At 44.6% G+C, this 15,754-nt stretch overlaps 1 protein-coding gene across 1 annotated transcript in view; it reads right to left on the bottom strand.

Annotated features, from left to right (window-relative positions):
- The window catches only part of LOC122553347 (protein Daple-like), a 271,352-nt gene that overhangs the window by 63,986 nt on the left and 191,612 nt on the right, over positions 1 to 15,754 (bottom strand). Inside the window, exons 17-19 of the mRNA XM_043696930.2 lie at positions 13,949 to 14,090; positions 9,245 to 9,433; positions 5,060 to 5,221 (exon numbers count right to left, since the gene is read on the bottom strand). Of these exons, the coding sequence (XP_043552865.2) occupies positions 5,060 to 5,221; positions 9,245 to 9,433; positions 13,949 to 14,090 (493 nt within the window). The remainder of the gene's footprint in view (positions 1 to 5,059; positions 5,222 to 9,244; positions 9,434 to 13,948; positions 14,091 to 15,754) is intronic.

Below are 15,754 nucleotides of genomic sequence, written 5' to 3'. Positions count from 1 at the left end.
GATAAGCTCATTCCTTTCCAAATATAAATAGACGCTATCCCTCAGTACCCTCTCCAGCAACTTCCCCATCACCGACGTCAGGCTCACTGGTCCGTAGTTATCCGGAATATCCCTACTACCCTTCTTGTACAGGGGGACAACATAAGCTATCCCCTCCAGTCCTCTGGCACCTCACCTGTATTTAAGGATGCCACAAAGATATCTGTCAGGGCCCCAGCTATTTTCTCTCTCCCCTCCCTCAGCAACCTGGGATAGATCCGTGGGCGGTACGGTGGCACAGTGGTTAGCACTGCTGCCTCACAGTGCCAGAGACCTGGGTTCAATTCCCGACTCAGGCGACTGACTGTGTGGAGTTTGCACATTCTCCCCGTGTCTGCGTGGGTTTCCTCCGGGTGCTCCGGTTTCCTCCCACAGTCCAAAGATGTGCGGGTCAGGTGAATTGGCCATGCTAAATTGCCCGTAGTGTTAGGTTAAAGGGGTAAATGTAGGGGATGGGTGGGTTGCGCTTCGGCAGGTCGGTGTGGACTTGTTGGGCCGAAGGGCCTGTTTCCACACTGTAAGTAATCTAATCTAATCCCAACCGGTCTTGGGGATTTGTCCACCTTAATAACCTCTAGCCTACCCAACACATCTTCCCGACTTTTGCCACCGTGATTCAGAGTAATCAAACTTCTATCTAATCTCAAGATTCATCATATTCCTCTCCTCAGTGAACACTGATGCAAAATAATCATTCAGAATTCTCTCAGGTTCGGCACACAGCCTTCCTTCATTATCTTTTAGTGGACCAATCTTTTCTCTAGTTACCCGCTTGCTTCTTACCTAAGAATAAAATGCTTTGGGATTTTCCTTAATTCTGCTTGCTAAAGCTATTTCATGACCCCTTTTAGCCCGCTTTATTCCTTAGAACATAGAACAGTACAGCACAGAACAGGCCCTTCAGCCCACGATGTTGTGCCGACCACTGATCCTCATGTATGCACTCTCAGATTTCTGTGACCATATACATGTCCAGCAGTCTCTTAAATGTCCCCAATGACCCTGCTTCCACAACTGCTGCTGGCAACGCATTCCATGCTCTCACAAATCTCTGTGTAAAGAACCCGCCTCTAACATCCCCTCTATACTTTCCTCCAACCAGCTTAAAACTATGACCCCTCGTGTTAGCCATTTCTGTCCTTGTTTAAGACTTATCCTACTCTTCCGATATTCCTCCAGGGCCCATTCTGTTCTTAGCTGCCTAGACCTTATGTTCACTTCCCTTTTCCTTTTGGCTCGTCGTACAAATTCTCCTGTCATCAACAGTTCACGAATCTTGCCCTTCCTATCCTTTAGTCTTCAACGGGACATGCCTATCCTGCACAATCTTTAACCTATCTTTGAAAGCCTCCCACATCTCAAACGTGGACTTCCCTTCAAATAGTTGTGACCAATCCACATTTCCCTACTCCTGCCTAATTTTGATATAATTGGCCTTGGCCCAGTTTAGTACTCTTCCCTTAGGACCACTCTCTTCTTTATCTACAAGTATTCTAAAACTTACAGAATTGTGGTCAATGTTCCCAAAGAAATCCCCCACCGCAACTTCTACCAATTGTCCTGGCTCGTTCCCCAGAACCAGATCCAATATGGCCCCTTCCCTCGTCGGACTATTGACTTACTGCTCTAGAAAACTCTCCTGGACGTTTCTTACAAATTCTACCCCATCCAGACCTCTGACACCAAGTGTATCCCAGTCAATGTTGGGAAAATTAAAATCTCCCATCACCATCACCCTGTTGCCTCTACATCTTTCCATAATCTGTTTACCTATTTGTTCTTCTACCTCATGCTCACTGTTGGGAGGCCTGTAATACAGCACCAACAGTGTAACTGCACCCTTCTTATTTCTCAGCTCCACCCATAATGCCTCACTACCCAAGACCTCCATAGTGTCCTCCTTTAGCACAGCCAAGATATCGTCCCTGACCAGCAATGCAACTCCACCCCCTCTTTCACTCCACACTTTAAAACTATAATGCCTCGTGGCAGTCAATCCTGCCCTGAGGAAGAGTCTCTGGCTATCGACTTTATCCATGCCTCTCATGACCTTGTACACCTCGATCAGGTCACCTCCCTTCGTCCTTCTCTCCAGAGAGTAAAGTCAATCTCTCCTCATAAGACAAGCCCTCCAGATCAGGCAGCATCCTGATAAACATCCTTTGCACCCTTTCCAAATTCCATTTACCATTTCTCTGCCCAAGTCTTCAGCCTATCTATATCTTGCTGTATCCTCTGGCAATCCTCCCCTCAGCCTTTGTGTCATCCACAAACTTGCTCATCAGATCACTTACATTCTCTTCCAAACCATTTATATATATTCCAATCAACTGGGATCTAAGCACGGATTCCTGCAGAACACTACTGGTTACAGCTCTCCAGTCAGAAAAACACTTTTCCACTGATACTCTGTCTTCTATGACCAAACAAGTTCTGTATCCATTTTACCAGCTCACTGCAGGTCCCATGTGACTTTACTATCTGTATCAGCCTGTCGAGGCAGGCCTTGTCAAAGGCCTTGCTAAAGTCCATGTAGACAATATCCACTGTTCTAGACAACATCCAACGCCCTGCCCTCTTCAAATCATCTTCGTCACTCCCTCAAAAACCTCCATGTTTATCAGACATGACTTTCTCTGCACAAAGCAGTGCTGCTTATCGCAATTAAGTCGATATATTTCCAAATGTGAATCTTCTCCAATAATTTCTTTCATCACTGATGGAAGGCTGTAATTTCCCAGAATATCCCTGTTGCCCTTCTTAAACAAAGGAACAACATATTCTCCTGAGCTTGGAGTCCTTGCCTGTAATTGAAGAGGATGCAGAGATTTCCTCCTACATCCCAGCAATTTTCTCCCTCAGCATTCTGAGCTGGATCCCTTCAGGCCCTGGGGACCTGTCTACCTTAATGCCATTCAAAACACCCAACATCTCCTCAGTTTTTATGCATCAAATATATTGCTTGCCAGTTTTTTTTTAATATTCAGAGGACAAAGTAAATTAGAATCTGGGCACTTAACAGATTTCAGCTTTATCAATTTACTCAACACTACTCTTGATTATAATATTACTAAGTTCCATCCTCACTTCCATTTCTTATATATAGCTGTGCCTGGCTTGTTACTCATGCCCAGGATAGTAGGACCCCAATGCAGAGTACCCGTTCAATTCATCTGCCAGCTCCACATTTTCCCAGACTCACTTTCCATTGGACCACTCATTTTGTTCACGTTTCTTTAAAAAAATATATGTTTATAGAAACACTCACTAGCTTTTTGAAAATATTATTCTGGTTAGCTTTCTCAACTACTCTAACTTTTCCCTCATTATTAAACCTGGTCATTCTTTTCTGCTTTTAGTATACTGTCCAATTTTTTTTGACTTGCTACTTGTCTTTGTATAATTATATGCTTTTTCTTTAAGTTAGATACTACCTTCCCCTCCTAGTTAACAAAACAAAGAACAATAGAATTTTACATTAGAGTAGGAGGCTCCCCATTAAAGCAGAGCTGGCTGAAATGAATGGATAAATTAGGTGAAAGGTTAGGCCGAGATGTCTTTCCATCATGTCTTTACAGGCTCCCAAAAGAGCTACCCAGATGGTCCCATTCTCTGGCCTATTTCCGTGACTCTCTAACTTCATCACTTTCAAACACATATCCAGCTGTCTTTTGAAACCCCCTATAGAATCCACCTCCCCCACTCTCCCAGGCGGCACATTCCAAATCCTAACAACTCTGAGTAAAGAAGTTTCTTCTGGCTCTCTTGCTGAAATTGTGACCCCTAGTTACTGATATAGCAACTAGTGGAAACAGAATACCCTTCTTTACCCTGTCAAAATTGTTCAGAATTTCAAGCACTTCCATAACGTCACTTCTTAATCTTCTCTGCTCCAAGGAGAACAAACCCAATCTCTCTAACTGTTTCCAAAATGCCTCATTCCTGGTATCATTCTGGCAAATTTCCTTTGATCTCTCTCCAGGGTTTTAAATTTCTCATCAGACTCTATCATTACTGTTCTGTATGTCAAGTCCCCCTCTAAGTGCACTTTGTACAAAACAATGGTTATATATTCTCCACTAATTCCATTTATTAATATTTGGTTTTTAATGTACTTTCTGGAGGATTAATCATGCCTTTCTCCAGCAAAAGATTTGCACGAGCTCCTGTATTCCTCAAAATAGTTATGGGATTAGCTGTATCATTTGAGGAATAAAAGGTGATTTTTCATAAAGACAGAGGAACATAGAAAATAGCAGGTGTAGGCCATTCAGCCTTTCAAATTCTATCCATCCTTCACTATGATCATGGCCAATCATCCAATTCAGTCCCCTGTTCCTACTTTCTCCTCCTACCCTTTGATCCCTTTAGCCATAAACACTAATTCATTCTTGAAATAATCTTGACAAAAGTCCTTTACATCTCTCTGTTACCTTATTCACCTCTCCTGTGCTCACAGCAACGTCTACCTTCGGTCCCATAGTTGGAGTCAAACCTGCAATTTAATCCGATAGGTTTTCATTTTGGGTTCCCTTTCCAGAAATGGCATCTTTCAAACTCATATGAACTCCAGTGAACCCTATGGTTTATCCATGCAACATTTCGTATTCCGAATGAGGAATTTCTTTTCTGTGAATCCATGGACTTTTTTTTAAAAAATATAGTGGGCTATTGAAGCTGGGTCATTAAGTATGTTCAAGACAGAGATAGCCAGATTTTTAATCAGTAAGGGAATTGAGAGTTGTAGGAAGGAGACAAAAATGTGGAGCATTATCAGATCACTCACGACCTCACTGACTTTGGAGCAGATTCAATGGGCTGAATTACCTACTTTTGCTCCTATGTATTACAGTCTTATAATTACCCCAATTTAAGTTTAAAAAGATGGTCTCAGACTCACTCCTCTCTCCCTCAACCTGAATGTACAACATTATGATCACTGCTACCTAGGAGTCCCATCACTATGAGATCATTCGTTAATCCTATCTCGCTGCACAATACCAGGGAAGGGAGTACTGACCTGTAGCTTGGCGTTCTGTATCTGCAGTGTGGTACTATGTTCCTGCAGGGAGGCTGTCTGTCGCTGCAGTGCCACTAGCTGAGAGTTGACTGCGTTGTTCTGTGCTTCAAGCTGCCTGAGCTGGTCCTTCAGCAGCTCTTTCTCTGCCTGCAATGCAGCGTTCTGCCAATACAACCAGCAGCAAATCACAACTGGCTCCAGTTGCCGGAGCAAAAAAAACGAACAGTCAATTCATTTAAATTGTCGAAGTGAAACAAAGAGATAGAGTCATGGAATCATACAGCACAGAAACCAATCTATCGGTCCAACCAGTCCATGCTGAACACAATCCCAAACTAAACTAGTCCCACCTGCCCGCTTTTTGCCCATATCCCTCCGAATATTTTCCTATTCATGTACTTATCCAGATGGGTTTTAAACATTGTAACTATACCCACATTCACCACTTCCTCAAGAAGTTGATTCCACATGCAAACCATCCTCGGTGTAAAAATAAATTGTCTGTCACAAAATTTTAAACCAACTGGTCAACAGGCCCAAACAGAACAAAATATTTATTTCAATGTCCCAGAAACATCATAAATCAGGCTTTTGGTAACTCTTCAAAGAATATCCTTGGTTTAAAAAACAATCAAAAGAATGAAATACAGAGTCGTCTTAGGGTTACGGAGAGTGGGGAGGAAGACAAAACCGCAAATCAAATTCAAAACCCAACCCAGTTTGAATAGCATTGTATCTCTATCATGCTTTTCACAGCTCTGGGAAATCCTAAAGTATTGGCAGTCTTTTTGAAGTCGAGCTCCCCCATAGGAAAGGTCATAGCCAATTTACACACAGCAAGCTCTCACATACAAGAATGAGAAAGATAGAATCCCTACAGTGTAGAAGCAGGCCATTCAGCACTGATCTTCCAAACAGCATGCCACCCAGACCAACCCTTCCCTCTGTAACCCCACCGAGCCTGCACATCCCTGAACACAATGGACAACGGAGCATGGCCAATCCACCCTGTGTGGGAGGAAACCAGAGCACCCGGGAAACCCACGCAGACCCAGGGAGAATGTGCAAACTCCACACAGTTACTAGAGGCTGGAATCGAACCTAGGTGCCTGGCACTGTGAGGCAGCAGTGCTAACCACTGAGCCACTGTGCTGCCCCTAGAATATGACCAGGTGATGTGCTTTTTGTTTTACTGTTGTGGATTGAGGGATAAACAGTAAGCAGGACACTGGGAAGGGCCTCGCTGCTATTCTTCATGGCCATGGGACCATTTGCTTCCTCAACCGTGTGTTAGCTGTGTCTCAGACGGCAGCATTGTCACTTAAGTCACAAGGTCATAGGGAGAGGCTGAACAGGCTGGGCTGTTTTCCCGGGAGCGTCGGAGGCTGAGGGGTGACCTTATAGAGGTTTACAAAATTATGAGGGGCATGGATAGTATAAATAGACAAAGTCTTTTCCCTGGGATTGGGGAGTCCAGAACTAGAGGGCATAGGTTTAGGGTGAGAGGGGAAAGATATAAAAGAGACCTAAGGGGCAATTTTTTCACGCAGAGGGTGGTACGTGTATGGAATGAGCTGCCAGAGGATGTGATGGAGGCTGGTACAATTGCAACATTTAAGAGGCATTTGGATGGGGATATGAGTAGGAAGGGTTTGGAGGGATATGGGCCGGGTGCTGGCAGGTGGGACTAGATTGGGTTGGGATATCTGGTCGGCATGGACGGGTTGGACCGAAGGGTCTGTTTCCATGCTGTACATCTCTATGACTCTATGACCTGCAGTTGGACACAAGAAAGGCCCAAATGGTAAACCAGAATCTCTGTCCTTTCAGGTGAACGCAAATAATTCTAGGAAAAAGGAGCTATTTTCACCCATCCTGTGGCTAATATTTACCTTTTAATCAAAATCACTTAACAAATTAACATTAAAAAGCAACCTCTAACAAACAGATAATGTTATTAAAGATAAGCAAGTGGAGGATATCAACTAATTAAATACCTTGAGGTTAGATAGGGCTCTTTGGTGTAGTGGTAATGTCCATACCTCTGAACCAGGAAGCCTAGGTTCAAGTCCCATCTGCTCCTGAGGTGTGTCTAAACATTTCCTAGTCAATCCATTCAGAGATGTTTTGAGTACATATAAAGAGGGTCTGCCCTTCACAATTGAGCATTTGGCACATGGAGGGTTTAGGCAGGGCAGTGCTGTGCAATAGAAGCTTAAAGTGATTCATGGACTCAGCAACCTCAAAGAGTTCAAATTCATTGTTCACTGGAATCAGATATGGTTAGGGGCTTCTTATCCACCTTTGTTTGCTCTTCAACCCAAAACCCCTGATTTGTTACCACTTGGTGTGGTCTGACTGGACAACAGCTCGTGGGTCTGCTCCTGGACCTGGCCAAGGTGACAATAAATAGATCTACACAGGGGGCTGATGAAGACCATCATTAGACCTGACCACCCCTTCTCCAGTGATTACAACATACAGCCAGTGGGTTCCCTGGAGATGGTGCTGCATGGTCCCTGATCTCCAGCCTCTACCACCACCACATTGTAGTTTAGTAACAGTCCTTTCAACACTGTTTTTTGTTACAGAGCCCTGTTAAGGGGCTGTCACCTGTGAATTTGTTCACTTGTTTCTTAGCTCCTTATGGGTTTTTGAAAAAATATAAAGAGGGACAGCTCACTGATTTTTTTAAAAGCTGTGACACTAGGGAAATATGTTTCCTCACACACAGTTTTCTCCTTCGGAGAATTGTGAGGAGGGGTCGGGAGGATTCCCGGGTTGGTTGAGTGTATTGAACTGTGGTATGAACACTCCTTATGCGAGTTAGTGGGTGGGAGGCAGATGTAGGTGACCCTGTAATTCTGTAAAAATAAATTTTAAAAATTAAGAAAGGGACATGAGCTTCATTTCATACTTTATCATCAGGTCTGGAACCGATTTAATCTTATCTGTGTGAAAATTAGCTGCACATTTCCTATGTTACAACAGTGACTATACGGAGAAAGTACTCAGGACTATAAAATACTTCAAAAGGCCCAGTGGTTGTAAAAGGCATTGTACAATTCCAGCTCTCTCTTTTAAGGGGATCGATTTCTCCTCTGTTCTACATTGTCTCCCCACAGCAGCGTTAAACATCAAATGCAGCCCCTATTGGAGAGGTGACTGCCGGGTGGTAATATTGCTGTACTGTTAATCCAGAGACAAAAACAGATTTGCTGGAAAAGCTCAGCAGGTCTGACAGCATCTGTGGAGAGAAAGGTATAAGAGAGACCCAAGGGGCAACTTTTTCATGCAGAGGGTGGTACATGTATGGAATGAGCTGCCAGAGGAAGTGGTGGAGGATGGTACAATTGCAACATTTAAGAGGCATCTGGATGGGTATGCGAATAGGAAGGGTTTGGAGGGATATGGGCCGGGTGCTGGCAGGTGGGACTAGATTGGGTTGGGATATCTGGTCGGCATGGACGGGTTGGACCGAAGGGTCTGTCTCCATGCTGTACATCTCTAGGACTCTAAATCAATCAGAGTTTATGTTTCGGGTGGAGTGACACTTCCTCAGTTCTGATTAACTCTGATGTCTCTCTCCACAGATGCTGCCAGATCTGCTGCGCTTTTCCAGCAATTTCTGTTTTTGTCTTTGGATTAACAGTCCAGCAATATTACCACTCGGCAGTCACCTCCCGGCTGTCTCTGGATTAACAAATAAAAACCAAACAAACTGCAGATGCTGTAAATCAGAGACAAAATATTTCTCTCTCCACAGATGCTGCCAGATCTGTCGAGCTTTTCCAGAAATTTCTATTTTTGTCTCTGATTTACAGAATCTGCAGTTGTTTTGGTTTCTACTTGTTAATCCCCTTGTTAATCCGGACTCAGTTTAACTAAGTCCCAGGTAAGGTTTTGAGGACCCAGGTTCAAATCCTGCCAGGACAGATAACAGCAATAAGAAGAAAATCTGGAATAAAGAATTTAATGCTGGCCATGAATCCATTGTCAATTGCTGGAAGAACCCAATTGGATCTCTGATGGTCCTTTAGGGAAGGAAACTGCCATCCATACCTAGTCTGGCCTACACGAGAGTCCAGACCTCCAGACCCACACCAATGTGCTTGATTCTTAACTGCCCTCTAGCCTAGCCAGTGACACGCACATCCGGTGAATGAATTTTAAATAAACACTCACGTTCCTCTCCACCTCAATAATGTTGTCCTTTACTTTCAGCAGCTCCAAGGTGGTCTCCCTGTTCTCCTTCTCCCACTTCTCCTTCTCCGTGAATTCTGGGTGGGGGCTCTGTGGACACTTCGGGACAGAGTTATTGGCCAGTCCTTCCTCATCCTGACGTTGCAGTAGTGCTTCGAAATTCCACTTCACCTGGAAAGGAAGGGAAGGGTGTTAATTGTATCTGGGAGGGCCGTCCGGTGTTAGAGTGGTCAGTGCTACAGCCACAGTAACAGCCAAAGCGAAGCCGCCCGAGACTCGGCATGGAACACAACTGGGAGGCTCAGACTTAGTGATCGAGTTGTTACTTCTGTTGGGAATAATTTCCTTGGCCCATGGTGTTCCAGGATGAAGCACTTTCTATTCTTTTAAACCACCCAAAATTAGGTTAGACAGCAGCTGATGGGCACTGCAAGAAAAATACAAACTAACAATTAACCCCCTTACAAACGGTGATTGGAAATTTATCAAATCAAATTAACATTAGCTTGTTTGAAGACACACTTGCTGTGCCAATGTTCTCAAAAGGTCTCTATTGTGTTGGTGCACGCTCCCTCTCATTGGACACCTTGAGCGTGGAGGTGACTGTAATAAAGGGGCAGGCAGGCAGACAAATGAGCCCCTCCCTAGGCCTCTGCCCAGCCCTGTTATTGGCCACTTTGGCCAGGTCTGGGTGCAGGCCGACGAGGGGTCTCTCCGACCTGCCCATTCCTCTCCACACGGGGTGCAACCAGAAATTTACGAGCATCCCCTCCATGAACACTGAAGAGGAGCTGCAATCAGAAAGATTCAAAGTAAATATGGAATATCACTCCCCCACCCAGGGGCACCAAAGCTCAGTGTGACAAAGCACCGACTGTTACATGGAACTGCGACATTCAGCACTCATTGGCCCCACCCCCCCACATCCCTAATGGGAAAGGGCTGAGTGTCTTTGGAACTCCTTGCCACAGACAGCTGTGGGGCAGAGACCTTGTTTCTTGATCAGTTGGGAAATTGAGGATTACGAGGAGAGAGGAGGAAAATGGAATGTGAGCAATATCTGATCAGTCAGGATCCCATTGAATGGGTCGAGGGGCCGAATGGCCTATCTTGTTCTTGAAACTTATGACCTTAAAACCAAGGATTGCGGTAAAGAGTACTGCACTTTTTCAAAAGGTGTGTGTACACAAAGGTAGGTTTGGCCAGCACCAAGTAACTGATTGACAACTGGACACCATTCTCCAGACCAATGATAAAGACTGCCTGCTTGCCAACAACTGTGTGATTGGCTGCCAGGCAGCTGAACAGCTTGAGAGTGTGAATGATTAGACAGAAGCCATTGGACTTCCAGAAGGAAGATGCTGAGCTTCACTGTGCAGTAAATCACCTCAACCCTGAAGACAGTCAGTTTATTTTCACCCAGCGGTTGCTGTAAACTGTAGCTTTTAACCAATAAGAGAGATTTTATAAATTGTGAACCAGTCACTCTGTGCCTCCTGCAAGCAAGTGGAAGTAATGGGCTGGAGTGGTTATGGGAGTAGGCAGGAAATTGGAAGTGACGCTGAGGTGAGATTATCTATTGGTGTACTGAATGGTGGAGCAGGCTCAAGGGACTGAATGGGCAACTCCTGCTCCTAGTTCTTAGTATCTGTAGAAGATTCTTCGGAAAGGATTTACTCACATTTGGAAAATTGGACTCATTAATTATAGGCAGCTTGGCTTTGTGAAGGGAAGGTCCTGTCTCACAAACTTGATTTGAGTTTGTTCAGGAAGTGACAAAGAGGAGAGCAGGCCAGTGGATGTTGTCTGTAAGGACTTTAACAAGGCCTTTGACAAGGTTCCTCATGGCAGGCTGATACAGAAGATGAAGCCATGTGGGATCTGCAGTGAGCTGGTTAGATAGATACAGAACTGATTTAGATTAGAAGACAGAGCAACAGTGGAAGGATGTTTTTCTGACTGGAGAACAGTGCTCTGCAGGGATCAGTGCTGGGAACCTTGTTCTATTAAATATATACAAATGATTTGAAGGAGAACGTAAGACAGCCTAATTAGTAAGTTTGCAGATGACACAAAGGTTGAGGAGCTGTGGATAATGAGGAGGATTGCCAGAGGATACAGCAGGATATAGATAGGCTGGAGATTTAGGTGGAGAAATGGCAGATGGAATTTAATCTGGACAAATGTGTGGTGATGCATTTTTGGAAAATCTAATAGAGGAGGGAAGTATACACTAAATGACAGAATCCTTAGAAGTATCACTGTACAGAGGGGTATACAGGTCCACAGTTCCCTGAAAATGGCAACACAAGTAGATAAGAGCATGTCAGACCAATAGCATGCTTGCCCTCATTGATTGGGGCATAGAGTATAAAAATTGGCAACTCATGAGGCAGTTGGTTTGGCTGCGTTTGGAATATTGCGTCCAGTTCTGGTTGCCACTCTTTGGAGAGGGTCCAGAAATGGTTTACCAGGTTGTTGCCTGTTTGGAAGGTATTAGCTTCAAGGAGAGATTGAACAAACTTGGACTGTTTTCAGGTGAACATCGAAGGCTGAGGAGCAATCTGGTAGAAATTTACAAAACCATGAGCCTGGATAGAATGAATAGTCAAGAGTCTTTTTCCCAGGATACAAATATCAATTACTTGGGAACATAGGTTTAAGGTAAAAGGGGGTATGTTTAATGTGGATATGAAAGGTAGGCTTTTTTTTTTTTAAAAACACAGATGGTGGTAAGTGCCAGGAATACGTTACCAGAGGAGGTGGAGGAGATTGTAACAACAGCAACATCGAAGAGGCATTTCGGCAGAAATACACGAACAGACAGGGAATAGAGGGAGTGGACCTCAGAGGGAAAAAGGTTTTAGGTTAGAAAAGCATCATGGGTCAACAAAGGGGATGTTTATGTGCTGTACTGTTCTTTGTTCAGTTTTGAAGACTGAAGAGCAGCAAGCCAAAAGGACCATCTCTGTGAACCCTATGAGTAGGGGCCATCACACTGCCTTCCCAGTCTTTTCCCCCACCCAGAAAACATAGAGAGAGAGAGACGAGAGAGACACAGATGTGTGTGGATGCAGATGTGTGTGCACGCATGTATGTGTCAATGGGGTTTCATACAGGGTTTTAGACTTTTAATTAGTGGAGTTATGTGCCAATGGTTCATAATTGTTTATCTGTAGCCAGAAACTATTTATTTGTAATGAATTGTGTTCTTAAATACAGAAACCTGCAGATCTTTCCTGTGTTCCATTCAATGTTAGTCACTCCCCAACAGCACTGGGGTGTTCTGGGACTGCACAATTCAAGGCAGAGCAATATCAACCTCCATGTCCCACAAAATAAAAAGAAAATCAAATTTTCTTGATCCGAGCTCATTATTTCTAGATTTCAGGAAAAAACAATTGCAACTTCTCAATCTGTGATTTGAGCTAATTTCCAATATCATAACCACCTCACTGGTATTCAATGTTCCGCTCAGCTTGGAATGCAGATCACAGATTTGGCATTACCCACCAATCAAGGGTAGACGTGTCACACTTGTGCAGGTGGGGGGGGGGGGGGGGGGGAAGCTCTTCGGCGATACACTGCTGATACAAAGATGCGCAGGAACTGAGAGACGATAAAGGCTAGAAGAGAATCAAATTATTATAGTGCAGAAGGGGGCCATTCAGCCTACTGTGTCTTTACTAGCTCTTCCAAAGAACAATGCACTTAGTCCCATTTCCCGAGCTGCTGCCCTGAGCCCTGTGCATTGTTCCTGTTTAGATAATGATCTCATTCCCTTCTCCACATTTCAGACCCAAACCACTCGCTGCAAGAGAAAGATTCTCCTCCAGTCTCCATCTTCAATGACCTTAAATCTAGTCCCTCTCATTACTGAAGCCACCATCAATGGGAACAGTTTCTCTCTATCTACTCTGTTCAGACCCCTCATCATATTGAACACCTCTATCAAATCTCATGTAAACCTTAATTTTCTGGGGAACTTCTCCAGTTTATTTACAGCACTCTCCACTTTTAATGGTTTACACAGGTCTCTACTCCTGCAAACCCTTTAGCGTTGTGCCCTTCATTTTCTGCTGACCGAAGTGCATTACCTCACACCTGCTACCTGTCTGCACATTCCCCTAACTATGTGCCAAGTTGAGAGTAACTCTTAGCTGTGGAGAATTTTAAGAAGAAGTAGTCAGCTGTTCCTGCTCAGCCTGTTACCCTCATTCATGCCCAGTCTCAAACAATTCACATTATTACGTCCCAGGTATTACTGAAAAGATAACCCAGCCAATCCACATTTCAATGAATCAATGCTAACCCTTCCCACTGTCTGCTAAAGGAGCCATTGTACAATGAGATCACTGACCTTCACAGCACTTCCACTGGCTGTGCCCCCCTCCCAGTGCGGTCACTGGCCCTTCCCTCCCAGTGCGACCACTTGGCCCTTCCCTCCCAGTGCGACCACTTGGCCCTTCCCTCCCAGTGCGACCACTTGGCCCTTCCCTCCCAGTGCGACCACTGGGCCCTTCCTTCCCAGTGCGACCACTGGGCCCTTCCTTCCCAGTGCGACCACTGGGCCCTTCCTTCCCAGTGCGACCACTGGGCCCTTCCTTCCCAGTGCGACCACTGGGCCCTTCCTTCCCAGTGCGACCACTGGCTGTTTAATCAGTGGTTAATCACTGGTTGATTTACCGTGCTCAGTTCCGTGCGTAGTTGCTGGTTCAGGTTGCTAGACTCCACCAGTCTCGATTCGAGTGCCTGAATCTTCTCCTCTTTAATCTCTAGTGTTTTCTTCAGTGTTGATTCTATCTTGGTCTCCAAGATTTTGTACTTGCTGAAAGAAAAAGAGGAACAAGGGTTGCTTTCTTTTGTGATTTGAAGCCCAGTGATGTTTGGGTGAAGTTTACAATCATACCAAGTTGGAGAGGCGGGAGCTCCTATGATTTTATAGAGCCCAGCCTCCCCATTCCTCCAGTTCCTCTCTCCCCACACTCGCGCACAGCCACTTCCCAACTGGGGAAAAACCTGACAAACCTCTGAGAAAGAGCTGATGGCGATGGGGACCAACATAGAGTTAGAGACTGTCAGGGGAAGACCGGAAAAATTCTTTCAAGCTTTTGAGACTTACGCTGACTGGGGAATGGGCGACAGTATTCCACAGAGCTGATCACATTAAATGTTAGGACCCCAGAGTGTCAGCTGTTGCGGGGGGGGAAATTTATAGAGGAAACAAAAGCGATTTTGGAGAAAAATCACAAAAACACAAGAGGTCAGCTACCCAAAGGCAGCGGAGAAATCCAAGTTTGACCTTGACCTAGCTGAATTGATAACACCATCTTCCCACTTATCCTCACCCCCACCTGCCCTTACCTTTCCAGAATTAATTTCACTCTATGTTAAAAGTATTGCAGGCTCTGTTTCCACCACTTTTTCAGGAAAGCAGACAAATTTACCCCTCATTTCCATCTTAAATGGGCGACCCCTTATTTTTAAACAGTGACCCCTCGTTCTAGGTTCCCCCAAAAGTGGAAACATCATTCCCACGCCCATCTTGTCGAGACACCTCAAGAGTTTGTTTGTTTTAATCAAATCACATCTTACCATCCTGAACTAGCCTGACTACCTTTCCACATAAAACAACCCACCTAATCCAGGAATTAGTCAAGTATTGCTTCTCTGAATTTCCTGCAATGTATTCACATCCTTCCTTACATAAGAAGTGACCGATTCTTATTTTAGATATGGTCTCACTAGTGCCCCACATAACTGAAGCATAACCTTCATAACCCTTGCATTTAATTCCTCTCCTACTTTGCTCAGCTCTCTTTGGGAATTAGCAAGTATTTTGCAAAAAACATATTGCTTGCAGAAAAACGTACACCATCTACATTCGAAATTGCTGCAACTCTCTCCTGTTTTCACAGGCTCTGTGTTTACGATTAAATAGTTGGGGCCGGACATACATGAACAACATTTACGCCAATCACTCCTGTGGTATCCCACAGCCTTATTCAAACACCTTGAATCTGTGATGATAATAACATCAAAAAACAAACACATAAATACAAATTTAACCAGAGCCACAGGCAGTTAGAACATTAGGGGTGGCACAGTGGCTAGCACTACTGCCTCACAGCACCAGAGACCAGGGTTCAATTCCAGCCTCAAGTCTGCATCGCGTGTAAGTGGTTAAGAAGGCATTTAGCATGCTTGCCTTCATTGCTCAGTGTATAGGAGTTGCGATGTGATGTTGAGGTTGTACATGACATTGCTGATGCCACTTCTAGAGTACGGTGTCCAGTTCTGGTCGCCCTGTTATAGGAAGGAGATTATTAAGCTGGAGACGGTTCAGAAAAGAGTTAGCAGGAGGTTGCTGGAAATGGAGGGTTTGAGTTAAAGGCAGGTGCTGGATAGGCTGGGACTTTTGTCACTGGAGCATAGGATGTTGAGGGGCGACTTGAGAGGTTTTTAAAATCATGAAGGGTATAGATAAGGTGT

Source organism: Chiloscyllium plagiosum, unplaced genomic scaffold (assembly GCF_037043375.1).
Source record: "Chiloscyllium plagiosum isolate Xiang-an unplaced genomic scaffold, Cpla_swu_hap1 HiC_scaffold_8, whole genome shotgun sequence".
Taxonomy (NCBI): domain Eukaryota; kingdom Metazoa; phylum Chordata; class Chondrichthyes; order Orectolobiformes; family Hemiscylliidae; genus Chiloscyllium; species Chiloscyllium plagiosum.
Note: the sequence above shows the minus strand (reverse complement) of the source record. Positions and strands in the feature narration are given on the sequence as shown.